The sequence below is a fragment of the Geotrypetes seraphini genome, chromosome 1 (assembly GCF_902459505.1).
Source record: "Geotrypetes seraphini chromosome 1, aGeoSer1.1, whole genome shotgun sequence".
In the NCBI taxonomy this organism is placed as follows: Eukaryota; Metazoa; Chordata; class Amphibia; order Gymnophiona; family Dermophiidae; genus Geotrypetes; species Geotrypetes seraphini.
The window spans coordinates 129,309,411-129,329,728 of NC_047084.1; the positions used below are offsets into that span (position 1 = coordinate 129,309,411).

The window sequence follows — 20,318 nt, forward strand, 5'->3', positions numbered from 1 at the left end:
TGATATGAAATACCAAAACCTCTTTTGGCAGGAAGGAACAATATATAAAGAAACTTGTTGATGCGACGTGTATGTTATATGTAATTTGATCTGTTATGTAAGTATGTAATTTGTTATATTGTGTCTCTGAAGTGTTTTGTACGAGAAATGTAAATCTTTTATTCTGTATGTTAATATGTAACTCGCCCTGGATAAGAGTAGGTGAGAAATAAATGAACAAACTTCAGTGTCAGGTTTTAAGGAAAGGCTCCCTACAAGAGACTGGAGTTCTGAGACCCATCTCACCGAAGTCACAGCCGTCAGAAAAACAGTCTGGAGTGTCAAATCCATCAGCGAAGCTTCCTTCAGTGGCTTGAATGAAGCTTGGCTGAGGTCCCACAGAACCACGTTAAGATCCCACGAAGGAAACAGGGCTTTGACTGGAGATCTGATGCATAGTGCACCCTTCAAAAATCCGGCAACGTCCGGATGAGACACCAGTGTAGTTCTTACAACTTGAGCCCTGAAACAAGAGATCTTGGCAACTTGGACCCGACAGGGGAAGCCACCGTAAGTCCTTTGTCAAAGTTGGCTCAGAGGAAAACCAATACCACAAAAAATGGAGTTAAAAACAGCTCCACATTTTCCTAGGCACACTACTTCTGGAAAGTCTGCCATGCCTTAGCATAGGCCAAGATAGTGGTCAGCTTCTTAGACTTGAGGAGAGTAATAATGACCACTTCTGAGTAACTTTTATGAACGAACACTTCGTGTTTAAGAGCCAAGCCTTAAGAGCAAAGCGATCTGGATTCTCTATGAATATTGGAACCTGGGAAACCAGGTCTGGATGCACCGGATCTGCAGACCACAGTCTAAGTGGCTAGTCTGGGGCTGACCTCACCCTGATGACTTGCAATCCTTTGAAGGATTCAGCCCATCATAGGCCATGAAGGAAAGGCATATAACGAAAGATTAGGTTCTTACCTTTACTAATCTTTTTTCTTGTAAATCCTCCCTTTATTCCATGACCAGTGGGTTTATGCATCCTCTGCCACCAGGAACTGTAGGAAGCCTCAGATAATTGAAGTCTTTAACTCCTCCCTCTGCTAGCATATCCTGGAGCATGACCCTTGGAAAACAGTCAGTCTTCAAACAGCCAGGAACATCTACAGAAGATAATAACAAGAGAGGGAAACAGGGAACTCCCCACCAAACAAATCAATTCTGCTCATATTAACAAACAGTATGCAAAATAGCAACAATGAAACTAGAAAACTTGTTATGAAACATTAGGAACGATGAAAACAGTGCTATAGAGAGTTAGCCTGCATTGTCAGATGAGGCACTAAACCAGGGATAACCACCTGCCCCCCCCCAATTTAGTGCTAAATCAAATAATATGGCACTCATAAAGGCTGGTCTGAAACTTAAATCCAGCTTACCAGTACTTCAAGGCAGGTGATTAGTGAATCAGGCATACATAGGGTAGGTTCCTAGAATAAAGGGAGGATTTACAAGAAAGAATATTAGCAAAAGTAAGAACCTAATCTTTAGTTCTTGTACAAACCCCCTTTATTCCGGGACCAGTAGGATGTAACAGAGCCATCCCCAAATCATTAGGGTGGGACTGATGAGCTTGCTGACAACACAGAGGCATCAAAAGCGGCATCCTACTTGGTCGCCACATCAATCCTGTAAACTTGGTGAAGGTGTGTAAGGAGGAAAATGTAGCAACCTTGCAAATCTCTTGTGGAGACACCACTGATGACTCGGCCCAGGAGGAGGAAAACCCTCTGGTAGAATGAGCTCGCACCTCGAGGGGGACTTATTTCCTGCAACTACATAAGTGGCCACTCGAGTCCATCCCAAAATGGTAGCCTAAGATGCAAGCTTGCCTTTGTGGACAGGACCCACCAGGACAAATAGTTGGTCCGAGACACAAAACTTGTTGGTGATCTCCAAATACTGCAGCAAAAGCTTGCGCACATCCAAGGACCACACACCCGCTCCATGGCCTTTGAACCGGAAGGAACGCCGGAATTTGAACTTCCAGATGCAAATGGAAGACAGAAACCACTTTTGGAAGGAAGGGGCCATACGCAAGAACACCACAGTATCCTGACAAGAAAGAGCTTGAAGCTCTGAAACTCTGAGCTGATGTGACAGCCACAAAGAATTCTGGCTTGATAGTGAGGTTCATCGAGGACACCTGCTCTAGAGGCTCATAAGGCGGGCGAGCCAGGGAGCAGAGACCCAGATTCAGTTTCCACGGTGGACAAGGGAGGTGCAAGGAGGCCTCAGACGAACCGTGCCCCATAGAAAATGGACCACATCCAGATAAACCGCCAAAGAGTCCCTCAAGGAAATAGGACCCAGGCAGGACAGACCTGCATTCTGAACCTGTAGAGAAGCCACTGCAAGGCCCTTTATCAGGCCATAATGCAGAAACTCCAGCACCCAAGGAACTGAGGGAGAAAAAGGATTCTCCCGACAGCTGGTGGACCAAGCCTGGCTGCACCATCAAGCTTTTGCGTAGGCCACCACTGCAGACTTCTATTTGCTGTGAAGCAACGTAGCTATCACCGCAGTAAATAGCCCCGAGTCAAGGCCGTGCGCTCAAGAGCCATGCTGTAAGACCAAAGCGGTCCGGGTCCTGCAGAGCGATAGGCCCCTGTGTGAGACGAGGGTGACAACTGGAGGTCCCGGCCTCGCAGGAGGTGCATCAGGTTGGCATACCACAGTCGCCTCAGCCAATTGGGAGCCACCAAGATCACCAGCACCCCATGCTTTGCTATGATGCAACAAATGCTCTATCATGGACCACAGAGGGAAGATGTAAAGACGACCCTCCTGTGGCCAGGACAGCACCAGAGCGTCCAGAACATCACTGCCAGCCTCTCGACGACGACCGTAGAACCGATCGATCTTCTTGTTCACCATGAGGTCAAACATTGGTGCTTACCATCAGTGCACTATGCACTCGAACGCTCCCCGGGAGAGAGAGACCACTCTCCGGGGTCCAGTGTCTGACAACTGAAAGTCTGCCTGAATATTGTCCACGCCTGCCACACGAACCATGCACAGCATTAGCAGGTTTCTGTCAGCCCAGCAAAACAGCAACTGAGCTTCTACGTGCCCCCGTCGATTAACGTAAACCCATACGCTGCTATCTTCAAGCCAGCTTGAAGCCATTATTCGGCTTGAAGATAGCAGCATGTGGGAGTACACCGATTTGTTGCAGAGGATACCAGCAGTGAAACCGCCTCTAATATCAGGCAGTAAGATAAGTAGCAGTATTTAAGGAAAATGTAAAGTAATCAAATAAGTTAGATTGAGGCGACAGGACCTGATAGTGCTAGGATGGTCCCTTGACAACCAATGCTGGTAAATTTTATATTACTCTTTTCACTTGAGGTTGTGGGTCTGAGTACATCACCTATATATAAATAAGACATTTTGAAAGCAAGTAAGATAATATAGTAGATTTTGAAAGAGTGACTGTGATATTGGTATGAGTTCAGATTTTATAATCACAGAAGTTCCACGATTTTTCCCATATTTGTGGAAAACTAAAATTCAGTGCAAAGAAGTGCAGAGTAATGCATTTGGAGATTAGAAATCGGAAGAAGCCGTATGTGCTGGGAGGTGAGAGGCTGATTTGCACGGATTGGGAGAGGGACTTTGGGATGATAGTGACCAAAGATCTAAAGGCAAAGAAACAGTGTGACAAGGCAGTGGCTGTAGCCAGAAGGTTGCTAGGCTGTATATAAAGAGGCATAACCAGTAGAAGAAAGAAGGTTTTGATGCCCCTGTACAGGTCGATGGTGAGGCCCCACTTGGAATATTGTGTTCAATTTTGGAGATCGCATCTGGCAAAGGACATAAGACGACTTGAAGCAGTCCAGAGAAAGGTGACGAAAATAGTAGGTGGTTTGCGCCAAAAGACATATGAGGAGAGACTGGAAGCCCTAAATATGTATACCCTAGAGCAGGGGTGTCCAACCGTTTAGCTTCCCTGGGCCGCATTGGCAAAAAAAAAAAAAAAGTTTCTGGGGCCGCACAAACTCTGCAGCAAGACAGAGGAGGGAGTCGGCAAGACGGTAAACACCCGGGGGCAGCAGAGGAAAACACTGCATCGCCCTCGACCGGGGCTGCATGTGGCCCTCGGGCCACAGGTTGAACACCCCTGCCCTAGAGGAAAGGAGGGACAGGGAAGATATGATTCAGATGCTCAAATACTTGAAAGGTATTAACATAGAACAAAATATTTTATAGAGAAAGGAAAATAGTAAAATTGAGGGCATAATCTGAGGTTGAGGGATGGTAGATAAGAGTAATGTTAGGAAATTCTTTACGGAGAGGGTGGTTGATACCTGGAATGTGCTCCCAAGGGAAGTGCTGGAGAGGAAAACAGTAGTAGAGTTCAAGAAAGCATGGAATGAACACAGAGGATCTCTAATCAGAAAATAATGGTATATATTTAAGAACTAAGGCCAGTAACTGGGCAGACTTGCATGGTCTGAGTCCCATTATATGGCTATTCAGTTGAGGATGGGCTGGGATGGTTTAGATGAGCTGGAATGAGCTTTGACGGAGACTCCAGTAGATGGAACCTATGTACAGTATCAGGCAGAGCTCTGGGTTTCCGGCCCAGAAATATCTAAGAAAAAGAACAATTTAAATTAAATCATTAAAATTAGAGTGTGTGTATGTTTGGGCAAACTGGATGGACCATTCGGGTATTTGTCTGTCGTCATTTACAATGTTACTATGTCTGTCATCACTACCACCCAGTATTCTATACGGAGGGCATGCCCTTGGTGAGGGAAAGAGCAGAGTCACCAGTCCATACTGTCCTTCAGTGTCCAACGCAGAGGCTTCTGTAAAGAGTGTGTGCAACGACCCAACACTTGAGAAACGCATGCTAGAGAAGACACATGTGGTCTTTCGTCCAAGGAACCAAATCTATCATGGCTGCCATAGAACATAGGACTTGAAGATAGTCCTACACTGATGGGAGCTGGCTTGATCAGGAGGCACATTATCTGTGTGCAAAGCTCCTGTCTATATGCCTCTGGAAGATGGCCAGCAACCGTGTCGAACAAGACCCCCACGTACTCCAGGGATTATGTCAAAGACAAATGGCTCTTTCTGTAATTCACAATCCAACCTACACCTGATATACCGTTCTCCGACCCTTGGATAATGAGGGGGCCCGGATCAGCCAGTTGTCTAGGTAGGGATGCATTTGGAGCCCCAACTTTCGCAGGTGGGCTGCCACCATCACCATGGTGAATGTGCGGGAAGATGTCACCAGGCCAAATGGCAGGGCTGAGAACTGGTAATGCTGTTCCAGGACAGGAAGCTTTAGGAACTTTCTGTGGTCTGGGAAAATGGGACTATGCAAGTAGACCTCTGTCAGATCTAGAGAGACCAGGAACTCTCTCGGAGTCACCGCCGCTATAACAGATCAAAACATCACCATGTAAAAAATGCAAAGCCTGCTAAGAGTTGCTTTGGAGGTGGAATTGATGGTGATAATTGTATTATGCAGGATATAAGAGGGGCCCCTTAGCCAATATGTATTAGATACAATTTTAGTTAAGACCTTAAAAGACATTATCCCATTATTTTGGAGGATGCAGAAATGCTTCTCACACTTTTGTGTGGAATTCTTTAATCTCCTCTGAGATAGAATTAAGAACTGCGGAAGGCTACTAAAATGGTGCGTGGTCTTCGTGATAAGGCATATGGGGACAGACTTAAAAGATCTCAATCTGTATACTTTGGAGGAAAGGTGAGAGAGGGGAGATATGCTAGATATTAGAAAGCTTTATCTAATTAACCTCTGGTTTGGTCTGTTTTTGAATATCTTTTTGGTGGTCTTATATATATTCTTTAGATATTCAGCTTGTATACATTTATTTTTGTCATTGAATATTTTTGGGTACTCATCTTAAATGGTTACATTTTTCTTTCTTATCACCACTGAAGGTTAGAAAACAAAGTTCATCAGCCGACAGGCAGTGTGTGTTATGAATATATGGTTTGCTTGCTTTGCTCCTTTGAAAGAATTTGACCTATTTAAAAGTGTATACTGATGCTAGGTTTGATGAACTATAAACCAACAGGATTACATGTCAGAATTTAGAATTGTAGCTGTGTATGGTGTATATAAGATATTTTTAGTTCTAAACAGTGTGTTTTTCTCTCTCATTAATCTGTTAGAGAGAAATGAGCGTCTGTGTGTGTTAGTGCTTGAGAATTCTGGGAAATGTAACATAGAAGATGACGGCAGATAAGGGCCATAGCCCATCAGGTCTGCCCACTCTACTGACCCACCCCCAAGTCTACTATCCTATGTAGTAACATCTTTCTTTAACAGTAACGTCCTTGAAGATGCATTCTTTTTCTCTCATTATTTAAGTATTAAGAATTAAATAATCTGTAAATGTAATCAAGATGACTTAGGTTTGATGCTATCTTTTTCCATTTAATGTGTTGGGTACAAATGGGAAATAACTTTTAATTTACTCTTACTTCCTCTTCCTGACACAGTTAGTATTAACGAACCTAATTAAAATGCCTGGCAATGGAAGATAACGGCATTACCTCACTGACTAAGTTTTTTGGGAACATGTTAACTTTTTCAGTGATTAACCCCTGTTTTATCTAATATATTCTGATTTTTTTATTCCTAGTGCTGCATGTAATAGAAGGAGTAACCCTCAAGTGGTTTACAGAGGTTTTAGTAGATTTGATAAAGAACAGAGTATTTTTGAGCTGGGGGGATTTCTTTTTATGGGCTCTTCTGCGCCAGCATATTTTAATCAACAGGCTCTAATTTGTCTTCCTTCAATGAAGGGAGAGGTTTTGTTGTAGAGTAGTGGTCTCAAATTCGCAGCCCAGGGGCCTCATGCGGCCCGCCAGGTACTATTTTGAGGTCCTTCGTATGTTTATCATAATCATAAAAGTAAAATAAAACAGTTTCTTGATCATATGTCTCTTTAGCTTTTTTATTATTAAGACTTAGCCAAAAGGAAAGATTTATAAACTATAGAGTTTTACCTCATGCAAAATTGTCATTTCTTTAATAAGACATTAACTATTTTTTTCTGAGGCTCTCCAAGTACCTACAAATCCAAAATGTGGTCCTGCAAAGGGTTTGTGTTTGAGACCACTGTTGTAGAGTGACCTGAAAAAGCCCTCTGAAAGCATCGCTTCTGCCGACATCCTTTTTCCTTTGTGTATTCTCTCCCTTTGCCATCGTGGCACTCCCCCACTTTCTAATTAGGGCATCCTGTTGAATGGGCATTTGCAAAAGAGCAGATGATTGTTAAAAATTTAACTCGCTAGGTAATATGTAATTAGAACTTGTATCCTCAGTTAAAGAAAGTTATGACTTGTTTTCAATCCTCTCCCTTTGGTCTGGGATTGTTCCATTGCCCCACGTACATTAGACAGATTGTGAGCCCCCTGGGACAGACGGAAAGTGTTTGGGTACCTGAATAAATTAATTTAATTTGTACTGAGCTACTTTGAGAGAATGGTATAGAAAATTGAATAATTCTTGTAGAAAAATACCTATGTTTTATGCAACAGCTTAGATTAGTACAGCTTATTTCTTTGAACAGTATTCTATTATTTTTAGTTCAAGCATCACTGTTGCTATAACATGCTTATTATTTTTTTTTCCAAAGAATTCTTCAGGCAGTGTATTAGACATGGCATACAAAATTAACTTTTATGATTCTAGGATAAGATTTAGAATGAGTTTGTTTTATTGTAGAGGACAAACGACTGGCTGCACGGATGGTGCAGGGAGATGAACTTTGGATTCCTGAAACATGGAGAGGCGCTGCAAGGACTACAGGGACCTGACGGACTTCACCTGACCAGAAGGGGAAAGAACGTCTTTGGACACCGACTAGCCCGCCTACTTCGTAGGGCTTTAAACTAGGTAAGTGGGGGAGGGTACCCACTCACGTGCTGGCGCAAGTAACCAACTTGGTGAGGTAAGTTGCCAATTCATTTCCGAGTCCGAGGTAAGTACACACTGCATTTCCGAGTCAGAGGTAAGTACACACATTGCAAACAGTATTATAAGAATCCAATTAGCTCAAGCAGGAATATCTACACAGAGACAGAGCAAACATAAGGTATGGAGGGCTATGTACGTTAATACCCACAGTTTGGGCAATAAGATTCTGGAATTAGAGACAGAAATGAGGAACACTGACCTAGATGTGCTGGCAATATCCGAGACTTGGTTCACGGACTCCCATGGGTGGGATATGGCTATACCGAGATACAACTTACTTCGGCAGGACAGAGAGAGCAAAATGGGAGGAGGGGTAGCACTATACACTAAAGAGGACATCAAAGTTACCAAAATTACAGATGTCAAGTACACCGGGGAATCCCTCTGGGTGAATTTGGCTAGGGGGAAGGACAAATGCCTGCATCTTGGTGTAGTATACAGACCTCCAAGACATGGATGACATGGATATAGAATTAGTCGAAGACATTGAGAATATCACTTTGTGTGGAGACACAGTATTGTTAGGAGACTTCAATATGCCTGATGTGGATTGGAACAATCTTTCCGCTACAACCAGCGGCAGCAGGAAGCTATTAACCTCTATTAAGGGAGCGAGACTCAGACAAATGGTATTAGAGCCCACTAGGGTTCGGGTGATTCTAGATCTAATACTCACCAACGGAGAAAGTGTCACAGAGGTCTCGGTAGGCGATACGTTGGCCTCCAGTGACCACAACATGATATGGTTCAATCTCAGGAAAGATTTCACTAAGTCAAGCACATCAACCAAGGTCCTCAACTTTAAGGGCACAAACTTTGAAAGCATGGGAGATTTCGTCCATCGGGGACTGGAAAACCATGCCGAAACAGATAATGTAGAGGTAATGTGGTCAACTCTGAAATCAATCTTACACGAAGCAAGCAACCACTACGTCAAATCAGTAAGTAAACGGCGAAGAAACAATAGACCACAGTGGTTCTCTGCGCAGATCTCAGACCTCATAAAAAAGAAGAAAAGAGTGTTCATCCTCTACAAACAATCAGGGAAGCGAGAATCCAAGGAAGACTATCTGGCAAAGTCAAAAGCGGTCAAAACGGCAGTCAGGGAGGCCAAACTCTGAATGGAGGAGAACCTTGCGAAGAACATCAAGAAGGGTGATAAATCCTTCTTCCGGTATATTAGTTAAAGAAAAAGAAACACAGATGGGATAGTACGCCTTAGGAAACCCGACGGGAACTATGTAGAATCGAACTCCGACAAAGCCAAACTTTTAAATGAATACTTCTGCTCGGTCTTCACTTGCGAGGCGCCAGGATCCAGCCCTCAGCTGCCGACGAGGGAAAACTCGGAAGACCCGTTTCAAAATTTCGAGTTTACGCCCATAGGTGTCTACGAGGAGCTATCAAGACTCAAAGTGAACAAAGCTATGGGACCGGACAAACTACACCTCAGGGTGCTCAGGGAGTTGAGTGACGTTCTGGCGGAACCGTTATCCGCGCTCTTCAATCTTTCCCTAAGTACAGGAAGAGTCCTGTTGGATTGGAAAATGGCTAACGTCATTCCACTCCACAAAAAGGGATGCAGGATGGAGGCTGAGAATTATAGACCGGTGAATCTCACATCGATAGTAAGTAAACTTATGGAAACACTAATCAAATGCCAAATGGATACAACCTTGAACGAGGAGAATCTACAAGATCCCCATCAACATGGTTTTACGAAGGGAAGGTCCTGCCAATCAAATCTGATCAGCTTCTTTGACTGGGTAACAAGAAAGCTGGATATAGGGGAGTACCTGGACGTTGTGTACTTGGACTTCAGCAAAGCGTTTGATAGCATCCCACACCGCAGGTTATTGAGCAAGATGGGTTCGATGGGACTGGGTGAAACATTAACCGCATGGGTTAGGGACTGGCTTAGAGGTAGACTTCAGAGGGTAGTGGTAAACGGTTCCCTCTCCGATACGACGGAGGTGATCAGTGGAGTGCCGCAGGGCTCAGTCTTGGGCCCGATCCTCTTTAACATCTTTGTAAGAGACTTGGCTGAGGGGCTTCGAGGTAAAATTACATTATTCGCCGATGACGCCAAACTATGCAACATAGTAGGCAACCGCACAACAGATGAAAGCATAGTGCCCGACAAAAGCTCAATGCCCAACAGTATGACGCAGGACCTACTCCTGCTGGAGCATTGGTCAAAGACTTGGCAACTAAGTTTCAATGCAAAAAAATGCAAGGTCATGCACCTTGGCGGCAAAAATCCATGCAGGACTTACACCCTAAATGGTGAGATCCTAGCAAGGACTGTAGCAGAACGTGACTTGCAAGTTGTCATTAGCGAAGACATGAAGACAGCCAATCAAGTGGAGAAAGTTTCATCCAAGGCTAGACAAATCATGGGCTGTATCCGTAGAAGTTTCATCAGCCGTAAGCCCGAGGTCATAATACCGTTGTACAGATCCATGGTGAGACCCCATCTGGAATACTGTGTACAATTCTGGAGGCCGCATTATCAAAAAGATGTGCGGAGAGTTGAGTCGGTTCAGCGAATGGCCACCAGGATGGTCTCAGGACTCAAGGATCTCCTGTATGAGGAACGACTGGGTAAGTTGCAGCTGTACTCACTTGAGAAACGCAGAGAGAGGGGAGACATGATTGAGACGTTCAAATATGTCACAGGCCGTATCGAGGTGGAAGAGGATCTCTTTTTCCTTAAAGGACCCACGGCAACAAGAGGGCATCCGTTGAAAATCAGGGGTGGGAAATTTCATGGCGACACCAGAAAATATTTCTTCACCGAAAGGGTGGTTGACCGCTGGAATAATCTTCCACAACAGGTAATTGAGGCCAGCAGTGTGCCAGATTTTAAGAAAAGATGGGATTGGCATGTGGGATCTCTTCATGGAGGTAGTTAGGGGGTGGGCCATTAGTGTGGGCAGACTAGATGGGCCATGGCCCTTTTCTGCTGTCATGTTCTATGTTTATTTCTTTGCATTTATTTCCAATGATGTACATACACTGTTAATGATGCTAGATCACATGTTATTTCAGTACATAGACTAAACCTCGCGAGACAATCGTGCGAAGAACGTCAGTGCGCTGGATTGGAACACTATTTTAAAGCATTACGAGGGGTGTGTGGGGGGAACCACCCACTTTACTTAGAACTGTAGCACTCCCGTTGTGAGGAGTGTTGGGGGGAACCCCCCATTATAGAAGAAACAGCCCTTTTCCCTGTTTTTTTTTAAGAAAAAATTACAGTTTCCTTTGTAATTGGGGGGGATCCCCCCCCCCCCGAGGGCTTTAAAAGTGTGTTTCAATCCAGTGCGCTGACATCCTGTGCGTGATTGTCTGTCCGGCATTGTCCACGCGTGATTGTCTCACGCAGTTTTGACTCATTACCTGTTATTTCACTTTCCAAATCTCTCCTCTTATTGGTCGCAGATTTGGGCCACCATTTGTGATGTCCTACCCATAAAGTCCCAGTTATTTTTCCTGGTAATTTTTGGGGTGTTTGTTCTTACTGATAATTTAGACAAATATCAAACTAAATTACCGTCTTGTTTACTGCAGATAGCGCTTAAATCTGTCTTATCAAACTGGAAAGATTTAGCAGCACTGAATTTTAATATTTGGTGGAATACAGTTTGTTTGTATGTAAAATCTGAAAAGGTGGCAGCTGAAAAAGTGAACTCTTTAGCCACATTCAACAAGATTTGGCTAAACGAAGGATGGACCACTTCCTCTGTAACGAAGTCCAGTTGTCCTGAAGGAGATAGGGGCAGCGAGCCCCACCAGCCCCAAAGGCTGGCAGATGTGGTTACCACCATCCAGGAGGCAATGTGCAATGGAACGCCCCAACAGAGCGAATGAAGGTGAAGCCTCCAAAGTCCATGAGGTGCCCAGCAAGAGAGCCAGGCCTATTGAAGAGGACGCAAATATGCCCTCGCCCAAGGAACCACCTCCAGCGGGCCCCCATGAAGCCTAGAACCTGTAGGTAGTCATGAGCCTAAGGTGCTGACTTGTGGGGTTTTAGTTTTTTTAAACTTTGAATTCTGTAAACACAGCTTCAGTCTCCAAGCCTCGGGCAGGTATACACGATCCTCCACTGAATTGAACAGCACCCCCCAGAAATCCAGCAACTACGAGGGCGACAGATGGTTGACAATCCAGCCCAGATCCTTCAGAATCTGGAAAACATGTTCTACCCTAGCGCGCCCCGCTTCCAATGAAGGCCCTCTGAGCAATCAGTCATCCAGATATGGGTAAACTTGCAACCTCATCATCCTCCAAGAGCCGTCCCAACCACCAGCACAGTGGTGAAAGTCCGGGGCGCTGTCGGCAGACCACATGGCCGAGCTGAAAACCGATAAAGCTGATCCCACACATGAAACCTCAGAAAGTAGTGGTGAGCTGGAAAAGAAAATGGGAATCTGAAAATATGTCTCCTCAAAATCCCGGGTGGCCAGAAACTCCTCCAGAGCCACTGCTGCAAACACTTATTTCACAGTTTCCATCTGGAATCGAAGAAGCTGGAGTTGCAGTAGTCTATTAGTCCTAGGACTAGGGATTGTACCACGAATTGAAATTGTTTTCTGTCGAAGAATTTTCAAACTTGCCTTAGGTTTCTCATAATTGCAAATGATTTTTTTATTGTTTTGTTGATTTGTGGCTGCATGGTACAGTGTCTGTCTATCAGCACTCCCAGGAGTTTTAAAATGGGTTGAATGGGGTATGAGATAGAGTTTATGACTAGGTTTTGCTGTTTATGACTAGGTTGTGGTTTTGCTGTTTTCTAGTAGAATTAAGTTTGTTTTGACTGGATTTAGTTTTAGTTTGTGTTCTTTCATCCATGTTGCTATTATTTCGAGTGTTCTGTGTATTGTGTCTGCCATGGAGGGTATTGGTTGGTCAAAAGGAAGGAGGATGGTTATGTCGTCTGCATAGCCGTAAGAGGTTAGGTTTAGTTTATCTAGGTGGAAGCTGAGGGAGGCAATGTTTAGATTGAATAGCGTGATAGAGGGTGATAGAGGTGATCCTTAGGGTACTCCGCACGGGTTGGACCATGGTTTTGATTTTTCATTGTTTGTTTTGACTCTGTAGTTTCTGGATTGTAGAAATCCTTTAAATCATGATAGTACCTTGCCGGTGATTCCTATAGAATCTAGTATTTGTAGAAGGATGTCATGGTCCACCAGATCAAAAGCTGCAGAGAGATCTAATTGAATAATCAGCATTTTTTTGCCTGTGGAGAGGTGTTGTCTAGCGGTGTCCATGAGAGAACCTAGGAGGGTTTCTGTGCTGTAGTTGGTTCTGAATCCGGACTGTGTAGGTGGAGTAAGTTGTGGTTTTCTAGGTATGAGGTTAGGGCTTTGGCTATGAGGCCTTCCATTAACTTGACATAGAACGGTATTGAGGCTATGGGTCTGTAGTTGGACGGTTGGTCTATTGCTCCTTTGGGGTCTTTTAGGATTGGTCTTTTAGGGGTGATGATGATTTTGCTGAGGTCTTGTGGAAAAAGGCAGTCTGTGAGTAGAGTCTGGATCCATTGTAAAATCTGGGTGCAAAATAGCATACTGGCGGATTTCAATAGGTATGGGGGGCAATGGTTGAGGTCGCAGGCTGCATGGCTGCATTTGTTATAGAGTTTCTTGAGGTCTGCCCATTGTATTGGTGAGAAGTAGGACCAAGTTTTGTCTGCTGCAACTGATTCTTTCTCTGTGGGGGTTGTTGTGATCTCATGCAGGTGCAAAGGTGTTTCTTTGAAGGTGGACCTGATGCTTGCGATTTTGTTTTTGAAAAATGTCACTAAGAGGGGGGGCAGATGGTGGGGGGGTGTTATCATTGGTCAGGTAGGGTTTGGTGTCTGTGAGATTTTCTCACCTACTGCACTGGAAAAATCATTCTGGCATTTATACAGACATGGAATTAGAAATGAGATATTCCCCTCCCTCAGCCAAAGAAATCTGCTACTGAACACCAGCATGCCTATCTTTCATATAGGCATCACTATCCTCCGTGCACCCGACCGATGGAGCGGCTGTACTCCATTCAACTCCCGATGATCACCAGGGTTGTAATCTTATAACATTTCCCTTGCTAAAAACCTGCCATCCATGAACCTCAAAGCCGTTATCCTCCATGCATTCAAACCCCCAGTGCCACCACCCTCCTCCATTCACGCCTCACTCCGTAACATTGCGCTTACCATTAGTACTGGAAACCTGCTGCCATCGTGAATACTGTATTCTGATCTGGTGTGGGGCCTTGAGCATCTGCGCATGCTCAAGGCCTGCTTTCTCTTGCCTTCTCTGAGAATATCAGGCTTTGAGCATGCGCAGATGCTCAAAACCCCGCACTGGAACAGAATACAGCTTTGATAGTGGCAGCAGGTTTCCAGTAATAATGGTAAGTGTGAAGTTGGGGAGTGGGGCTTGCATGGAGGAGGGTTTTGGCGGCAGCAGGGGTTTGTGTGCACAGAGGATAGTGGCTTTGAGGTTCATCAAGGGGGGCATGTATTCAGTGGGGAGATCATCGTCCTATTCAAGATTAAAGCCCTGGTGGTCACTGGGAGTTGAATGGAGGACAGCCGCAACAGAGACCCTATTTTTGGGCTCAAAAATCTCAGTTTATATTCGAGCATATATGGTTTTATACCCCTATGCTCACTGTTGAGTAATCAATGTGTTTTATAGGGTATATGCTGACTATCTGTTATTCTTTTTTCCAAAAGAAGGATCCAGGTACGTTAGATAGATTGTGAGCCCACCGGGACAGATAGGGAAAATGCTTGAGTACTTGATTGTAAAACCGCTTAGATAACCTTGATAGGCGGTATATAAAAATCCTAATAATAATAATAATAATCGATGAACTTAACTATTGGATGTTTAGACACAATTATGCTACAGGTCAAGCGGTGGATGTCCATAAATAAATTGATGCTAAATACGCAAAAAACAAAAGTGATGCTCTTGACCAGAACTTCTATGGTTAGCCCTTGATTCTCTGGTACAGTTGTCATCAGAATTTCAGTATCTAGGCATAACTATTTATTTTCAATTGTCATTTAGACAACATGTGTTGAATCTGATTAAGAAAGTGTATTTTAAACTGCACCTTCTGAATAAACTTTTATCATTATTTGCCATGGGATGATTACAGGAATGTACTTCAAATGCTAGTATTGTCAACTCTGGATTATTGCAATGTCGTATTGCTGGGTCTCCCTTTCCCTGTATTGAATTCCTTGCAGGTGGCTCAGAATTCTATTTGAACATTGTCTAGGTTAAAAAAAAATATGACCATGTTTCCAATATCATCATTATTGGCTTAAGATTTAATTCAGGATCAAATACAAACTTTTACTTCTGACCTATTTTGAGTGTGCTTTGCTTTTGAAGTTGTATTCATCTGCACAGTGGGATTTGTTGATACCGACAAGAAAAGAGCTCAGGCTACAGATGGTCAGAGTAGAGGTTTTCTCCTGCTCAGAACCAGAAGAGTGGAATAAGCTTCCGTCTTATATTGGACAACAGAGAAGGTTAAGCATTTGTTCTGCCTTATGAAGTATGCTAGTTAAAACTGTAGCTGTGACAGAACTATACTGTTTAATTAATGTCTGTTCTGAAAAAGAAGAATTAATGATTTTATAATTACGTTGGTTTTTATGGTTTTGGTTTATGATGTGTATAATTTTCTGTTTTAATGATGATACTTTTACATAGTAAGTCAATTTTATTGTGTGTGTTGCACTGTACTCCGCTTTGATAAAGGCGGAGTATAAATAAACAAACATGTGACAATATACTGCCTGTCTGTCCTAGGATAACATTTGATTCAAGGCCCTCCTTAACATATAACGCTACGCCTCCACCGATTCGATCTACCGTATCACTAGGATATAATTTGTACCCTGGTATGACAGTGTCCCATTTGTTAGCTTCCTTCAACCATGTTTCAGAGATGCCTATTTATATCTATTTTTTCATTTAGTGCAATATATTCTAACTCTCCCATCTTGATTTTTAGGCTTCTGGCATTTGCATACAGACATTTCAAACAGTGTGTCATTTAGAACATTGCGTACAATTCTGGAGGCCACACCTTCAAAAAGATATAAAAAGGTTGGAGTCGGTCCGTGGTGTGGTCTTCGTGATAAGGCGTATGGGGACAGACATAAAGATCTCAATCTGTATACTTTGGAGGAAAGGCGGGAGAGGGGAGATATGACAGAGATGTTTAAATACCTAGTAATGTAAATGTGCATTAGTTGAGTCTCTTTCATTTGAAAGGAAACTCGAATGAGAGGGCATAGGATGAAGTTAAGAGGTGATAGGCTCTGGAGAAATCTGAGGAAATACTTTTTTATGGAAAGGGTGGTAGATGCGTGGAACAGTCTCCCGGAAGAGGTGGTGGAAACAGAGACTGTCTGAATTCAAGAGGGCCTGAGATAGGCATGTGGGATCTCTTGGAGAGAGAAAGAGATAATGGTTACTCTGGATGGGCAGACTGGATGGGCCATTTGGCCTTTATCTGCCATCATGTTTCTATCTATTTACAATTCGCTCAGCAGTTAGCATAGATAATTTGCAATCTTTAACATCAGCCTGCTCTGTATTTAAGGAAACCCGGTCTACTGTGGTCTATATTGCAACCTCACTATTAGGATGCTCTGTCCTCCCTTTTATAATATATTTTAAAGATATCTTGTCCTGAACCATGCTCTTTTGAGCGACTGTCAGCCTTCCCCCCAGTTTCTAGTTTAAAAGCTGTTCTATCTCCTTTTTAAAGCAGCCTGGTTCCACCACGGTTAAGGTGGACACCATCTTTGTGAAACAGGCTCCACCTTCCCCAGTATGTTGCCCAGTTCCTAACAAATCTAAAACCCTCCTCCCTGCATCACGTGGGAAAAATCCAATATGACCACTACCAGTGATTTTGTGGCAAAAACAGCCTTGGGAGTTACCCTGAACTTGGAAAAACTCAGGGAAGGGGTTTTTGGAGGTGGGGGAGCCTGGCCCTGGTCCTAGAAACCCTCAAAATGGCCAAATTCTCCCCCCCATAATTTTCCCCATAGGCTATTATAGCCTGTACTCATTGTGCCTTGCTGGAGTCTGCCTGTATCAACCTTCGCTGCAGCTGAAGAGATTGGAGAAGACTTTCTGCATCAGAACAGATTCCATAGGTCCAAAAATCATGATCTTCGGGCTAACAGTCAGGTTAAGTCTGACTCAGACCCCCACTAAACCATGCAACATGATGGGGGAGAGAAAAAATGCAGCCGGCTCACTTTAAGCCCAACAAACTTATTATCCCCGGGCCAAACAGCCTGCGCTCAAGCCCCTGATAAATCAGGGTGCGAGCTAGCTTTAAAAGGAACAGACCCAGAACTAAAAAAAATAAAAAAACAAAAACAAAAATGTTAGTACAGTCTGGCGAAACAGGTATACCTGAGGGTTGCCCTGCTAGCAGCTGACTGTTCTCAAGGAGTCTTCATCTTATCCCAGTTAGAGATGGTTCCAAAGAATGAGGTCCGCCTGGCCCAAAGCCTCAAAAAAATGGATAAAAATCCCCAAAATAAAAAAATGCAGAGCAGATCAGAAGGAAAAACTGAAGGTGGCAGTACAACCCTCTGCTGAAGGAGGCAGTGTTCAAAGATGTGTGACATCCCTCTGCAACCAATTTACCACCAGAGATAAATAACCTATCTTCAGGACTCCTAGACACACTGCACCAGAACTACTGTTTTGGTTTTTACCCAGTTTCTGGGAGCTATATTGCTCTTCTTCGTGTTTGGGAAGAATAAGAGAAAAATGGCTCAAATCAATTAGGTGCTCCTTTTCAAAGCACATAGACTTAAAGTTACATATGTTACTATGAAACTTTGTCTACATGCCTCTAAGCCAGTGTTTTTCAACCTTTTTTGGGCGAAGGCACACTTGTTTCATGAAAAAAATCACTACCATTAGAAAATGTTAAAAAAATTTAACTCTGTGCCTATATTGACTATATATAAAGTAATTCTCTTGAATAGGAATCAAATAAACACAAATAAAGTATTTTATAATTACTTTATTATGAAATATTAAGTAAACAGAAAAGTGAAAAATTATAAAATACTTTATTCAGTGTGAAACCTGGGCCTGTTTGGCTGAACACAAAGCTGATATTCTGGCTGGAATCGAAGAAAGACACACACGTAGCTCTTCGTCAACAGCTCTCAGTCTCTCTCTGTATTTGGTTTTTATAGCATACAAAAATAGACAAATATACCCTCCTGCCTCCACTTTGCTAAATTTAAAATAAAATCATTTTTCCTACCTTGTCTGGTGATTTCATGAGTCTCTGGTTGCACTTTCTTCTTCTGACTGTGCATCCAATCTTTCTTCCCTTCTATCAGCCTGTATGCTTTCTCTCCTCCACACCTCATTCCCTCCCCCAACTTTTTCTTCCTCTCTCCCTGACCTTTCTTTCTTTTTTTCTGTTTCTCTTCTTTCCTTCTGTTTCCCTGCCTGCCCCCTTTCTTTCTTTCTCCCTGCCGTTCCCCAAGCCACTGCCATCGGGGAACAGGACCCACCAATGGATAACAGGCCCCAAAGCCGACGCCGACGCATGCTCTCCCTGACGTCAATTCTGCAATCGGAGAGGAAGTTCCGCCCAGTCAGGCAGCGATTGGCTGGCCCGAACTTCCTCTCCGACTGCAGAATTGACGTCGGGGAGAAGAAGACTTATCGGCTCGATAGATTAGATCGCCAAGACAAAGTGAGTCCTGGGTGATCGACTCACTTTACCTTGGCGAGCTACTGGCGCCCCTGCCTCGGGCCCCCTGTCAGCTCCGGGCCCCTGAATGCAGGACTGGTAGTACTGCCCTGATGGCGGCCCTGCGGCACACCAGGCAACATCTTGCGGCACACTAGTGTGCCGCGGAACAGCGGTTGAAAAACACTGCTCTAAGCTATTGCTCCACACCAACTATTATACATTGGTCTGGTGGGTAAAAAACCAGCCCCAATGTAATAAACATTTGTTAAGAAAAGTGTTGGAGAATTCAAAAGTTAAGCAGTTAAAGATAATTTACAGGACTTTTACATTTCTTTTAAGTTCAACAGCTCAACTTACCTCTTTCAATCACAAAAGCAGCCAATGATCTGCTACAAATTTCAAACTCAGGGTATTTGGAGACCAAGTTACTAAACATTTCCTTGACAGTCCGCAAAATATTATCATGGGCCGATGTTCTCTTTTCTATTAAGAAAAGTCAAAAGCTATATTAAAAATTACATTACAAAATAATATACAAAATTTATGTTCTGCTACAAATTGTCAAAGGCATTAGTGTGGATTACATCTAAAAAATAAAAAGGAACATAGATCCTGGAACATATACAGTATGAATATACTGATAATCAAATTTAAAGTGCAAAGTTCTTATTCTTTTTTTTTTTTATTATTTATTTATAAGATTTTACATTATTATCAAGCATAACTTGTACAGAAAGTATAATCAAGAAAATATAACATTTAGGCTAACTTCCAATCCTAATAATGGATCAGAGTATAAAGGAAAAAAAAAGAAAACATTTCTTATCTTAATCACACACTAGTCTTCAATTTTGGATCCAAGGTTAACGAAAAGAGTAATTAAATTGAAGAATAATTTTACAAAGAAAATTACTGAATCTGTGCTGATGCAGAGCTAATTATCACTTAGGTACAGTTGGTATTCCACACTCAAGACGCTTCATAGAAAGAAAAGCAATCAAATGAGCTGGCTCTACGAAAACATATTTAAAAGAACGATATCTGATGACACATTTACATGGATATCTAAGAAAGAAAAAAGCTCCAATCTGGGTCACACCTAAACTTCCAAGATATGATCTGAAAAGATAAGTTTTCAACAATATCCTAAACTTAATGTAGGAAGACTATTTTCAATTACATGAAGAGAATTCCAAACTTGCACAGCTTGATAAGAAAAAGAAGCTGTCAGAAAACACTTAGGCCTAGATGTACTAACACTGTGTGAGTCTGCTCCGATCCGATTCAAAAAGCTATTGATGCACTAAAAAGTTGGCATGCAAATGATTCACGCGGAGGCTCGTCTTAATCCCCATCTCTCCCGTCCAATTGATGGCTGTGAGAGCCAGCAGGGGAAGCCCTGAAAGCAGCCTCCTGCCACTCAGCTGTTCGGTATCAAAACCCTTTTTTTTTTTAGTGGACACAAAAAAAGGCAGGAGGGATGCCCACTCCTTCCTGCTACTGGAGGTCCCCCGAACACCCCCTGTACCTTTCA

General features: G+C 43.2%; 1 protein-coding gene across 8 annotated transcripts in view; it reads right to left on the minus strand.

Annotated features, from left to right (window-relative positions):
• ADAD1 (adenosine deaminase domain containing 1) overlaps window positions 1-20,318 on the minus strand; it is a 226,045-nt gene that overhangs the window by 74,031 nt on the left and 131,696 nt on the right. For all 8 annotated transcript variants that reach the window (XM_033938463.1, XM_033938517.1, XM_033938507.1 and 5 more), the window contains one exon: window positions 19,142-19,267. In XM_033938463.1, coding sequence (XP_033794354.1) covers window positions 19,142-19,267 — 126 coding nt within the window. The remainder of the gene's footprint in view (window positions 1-19,141; window positions 19,268-20,318) is intronic.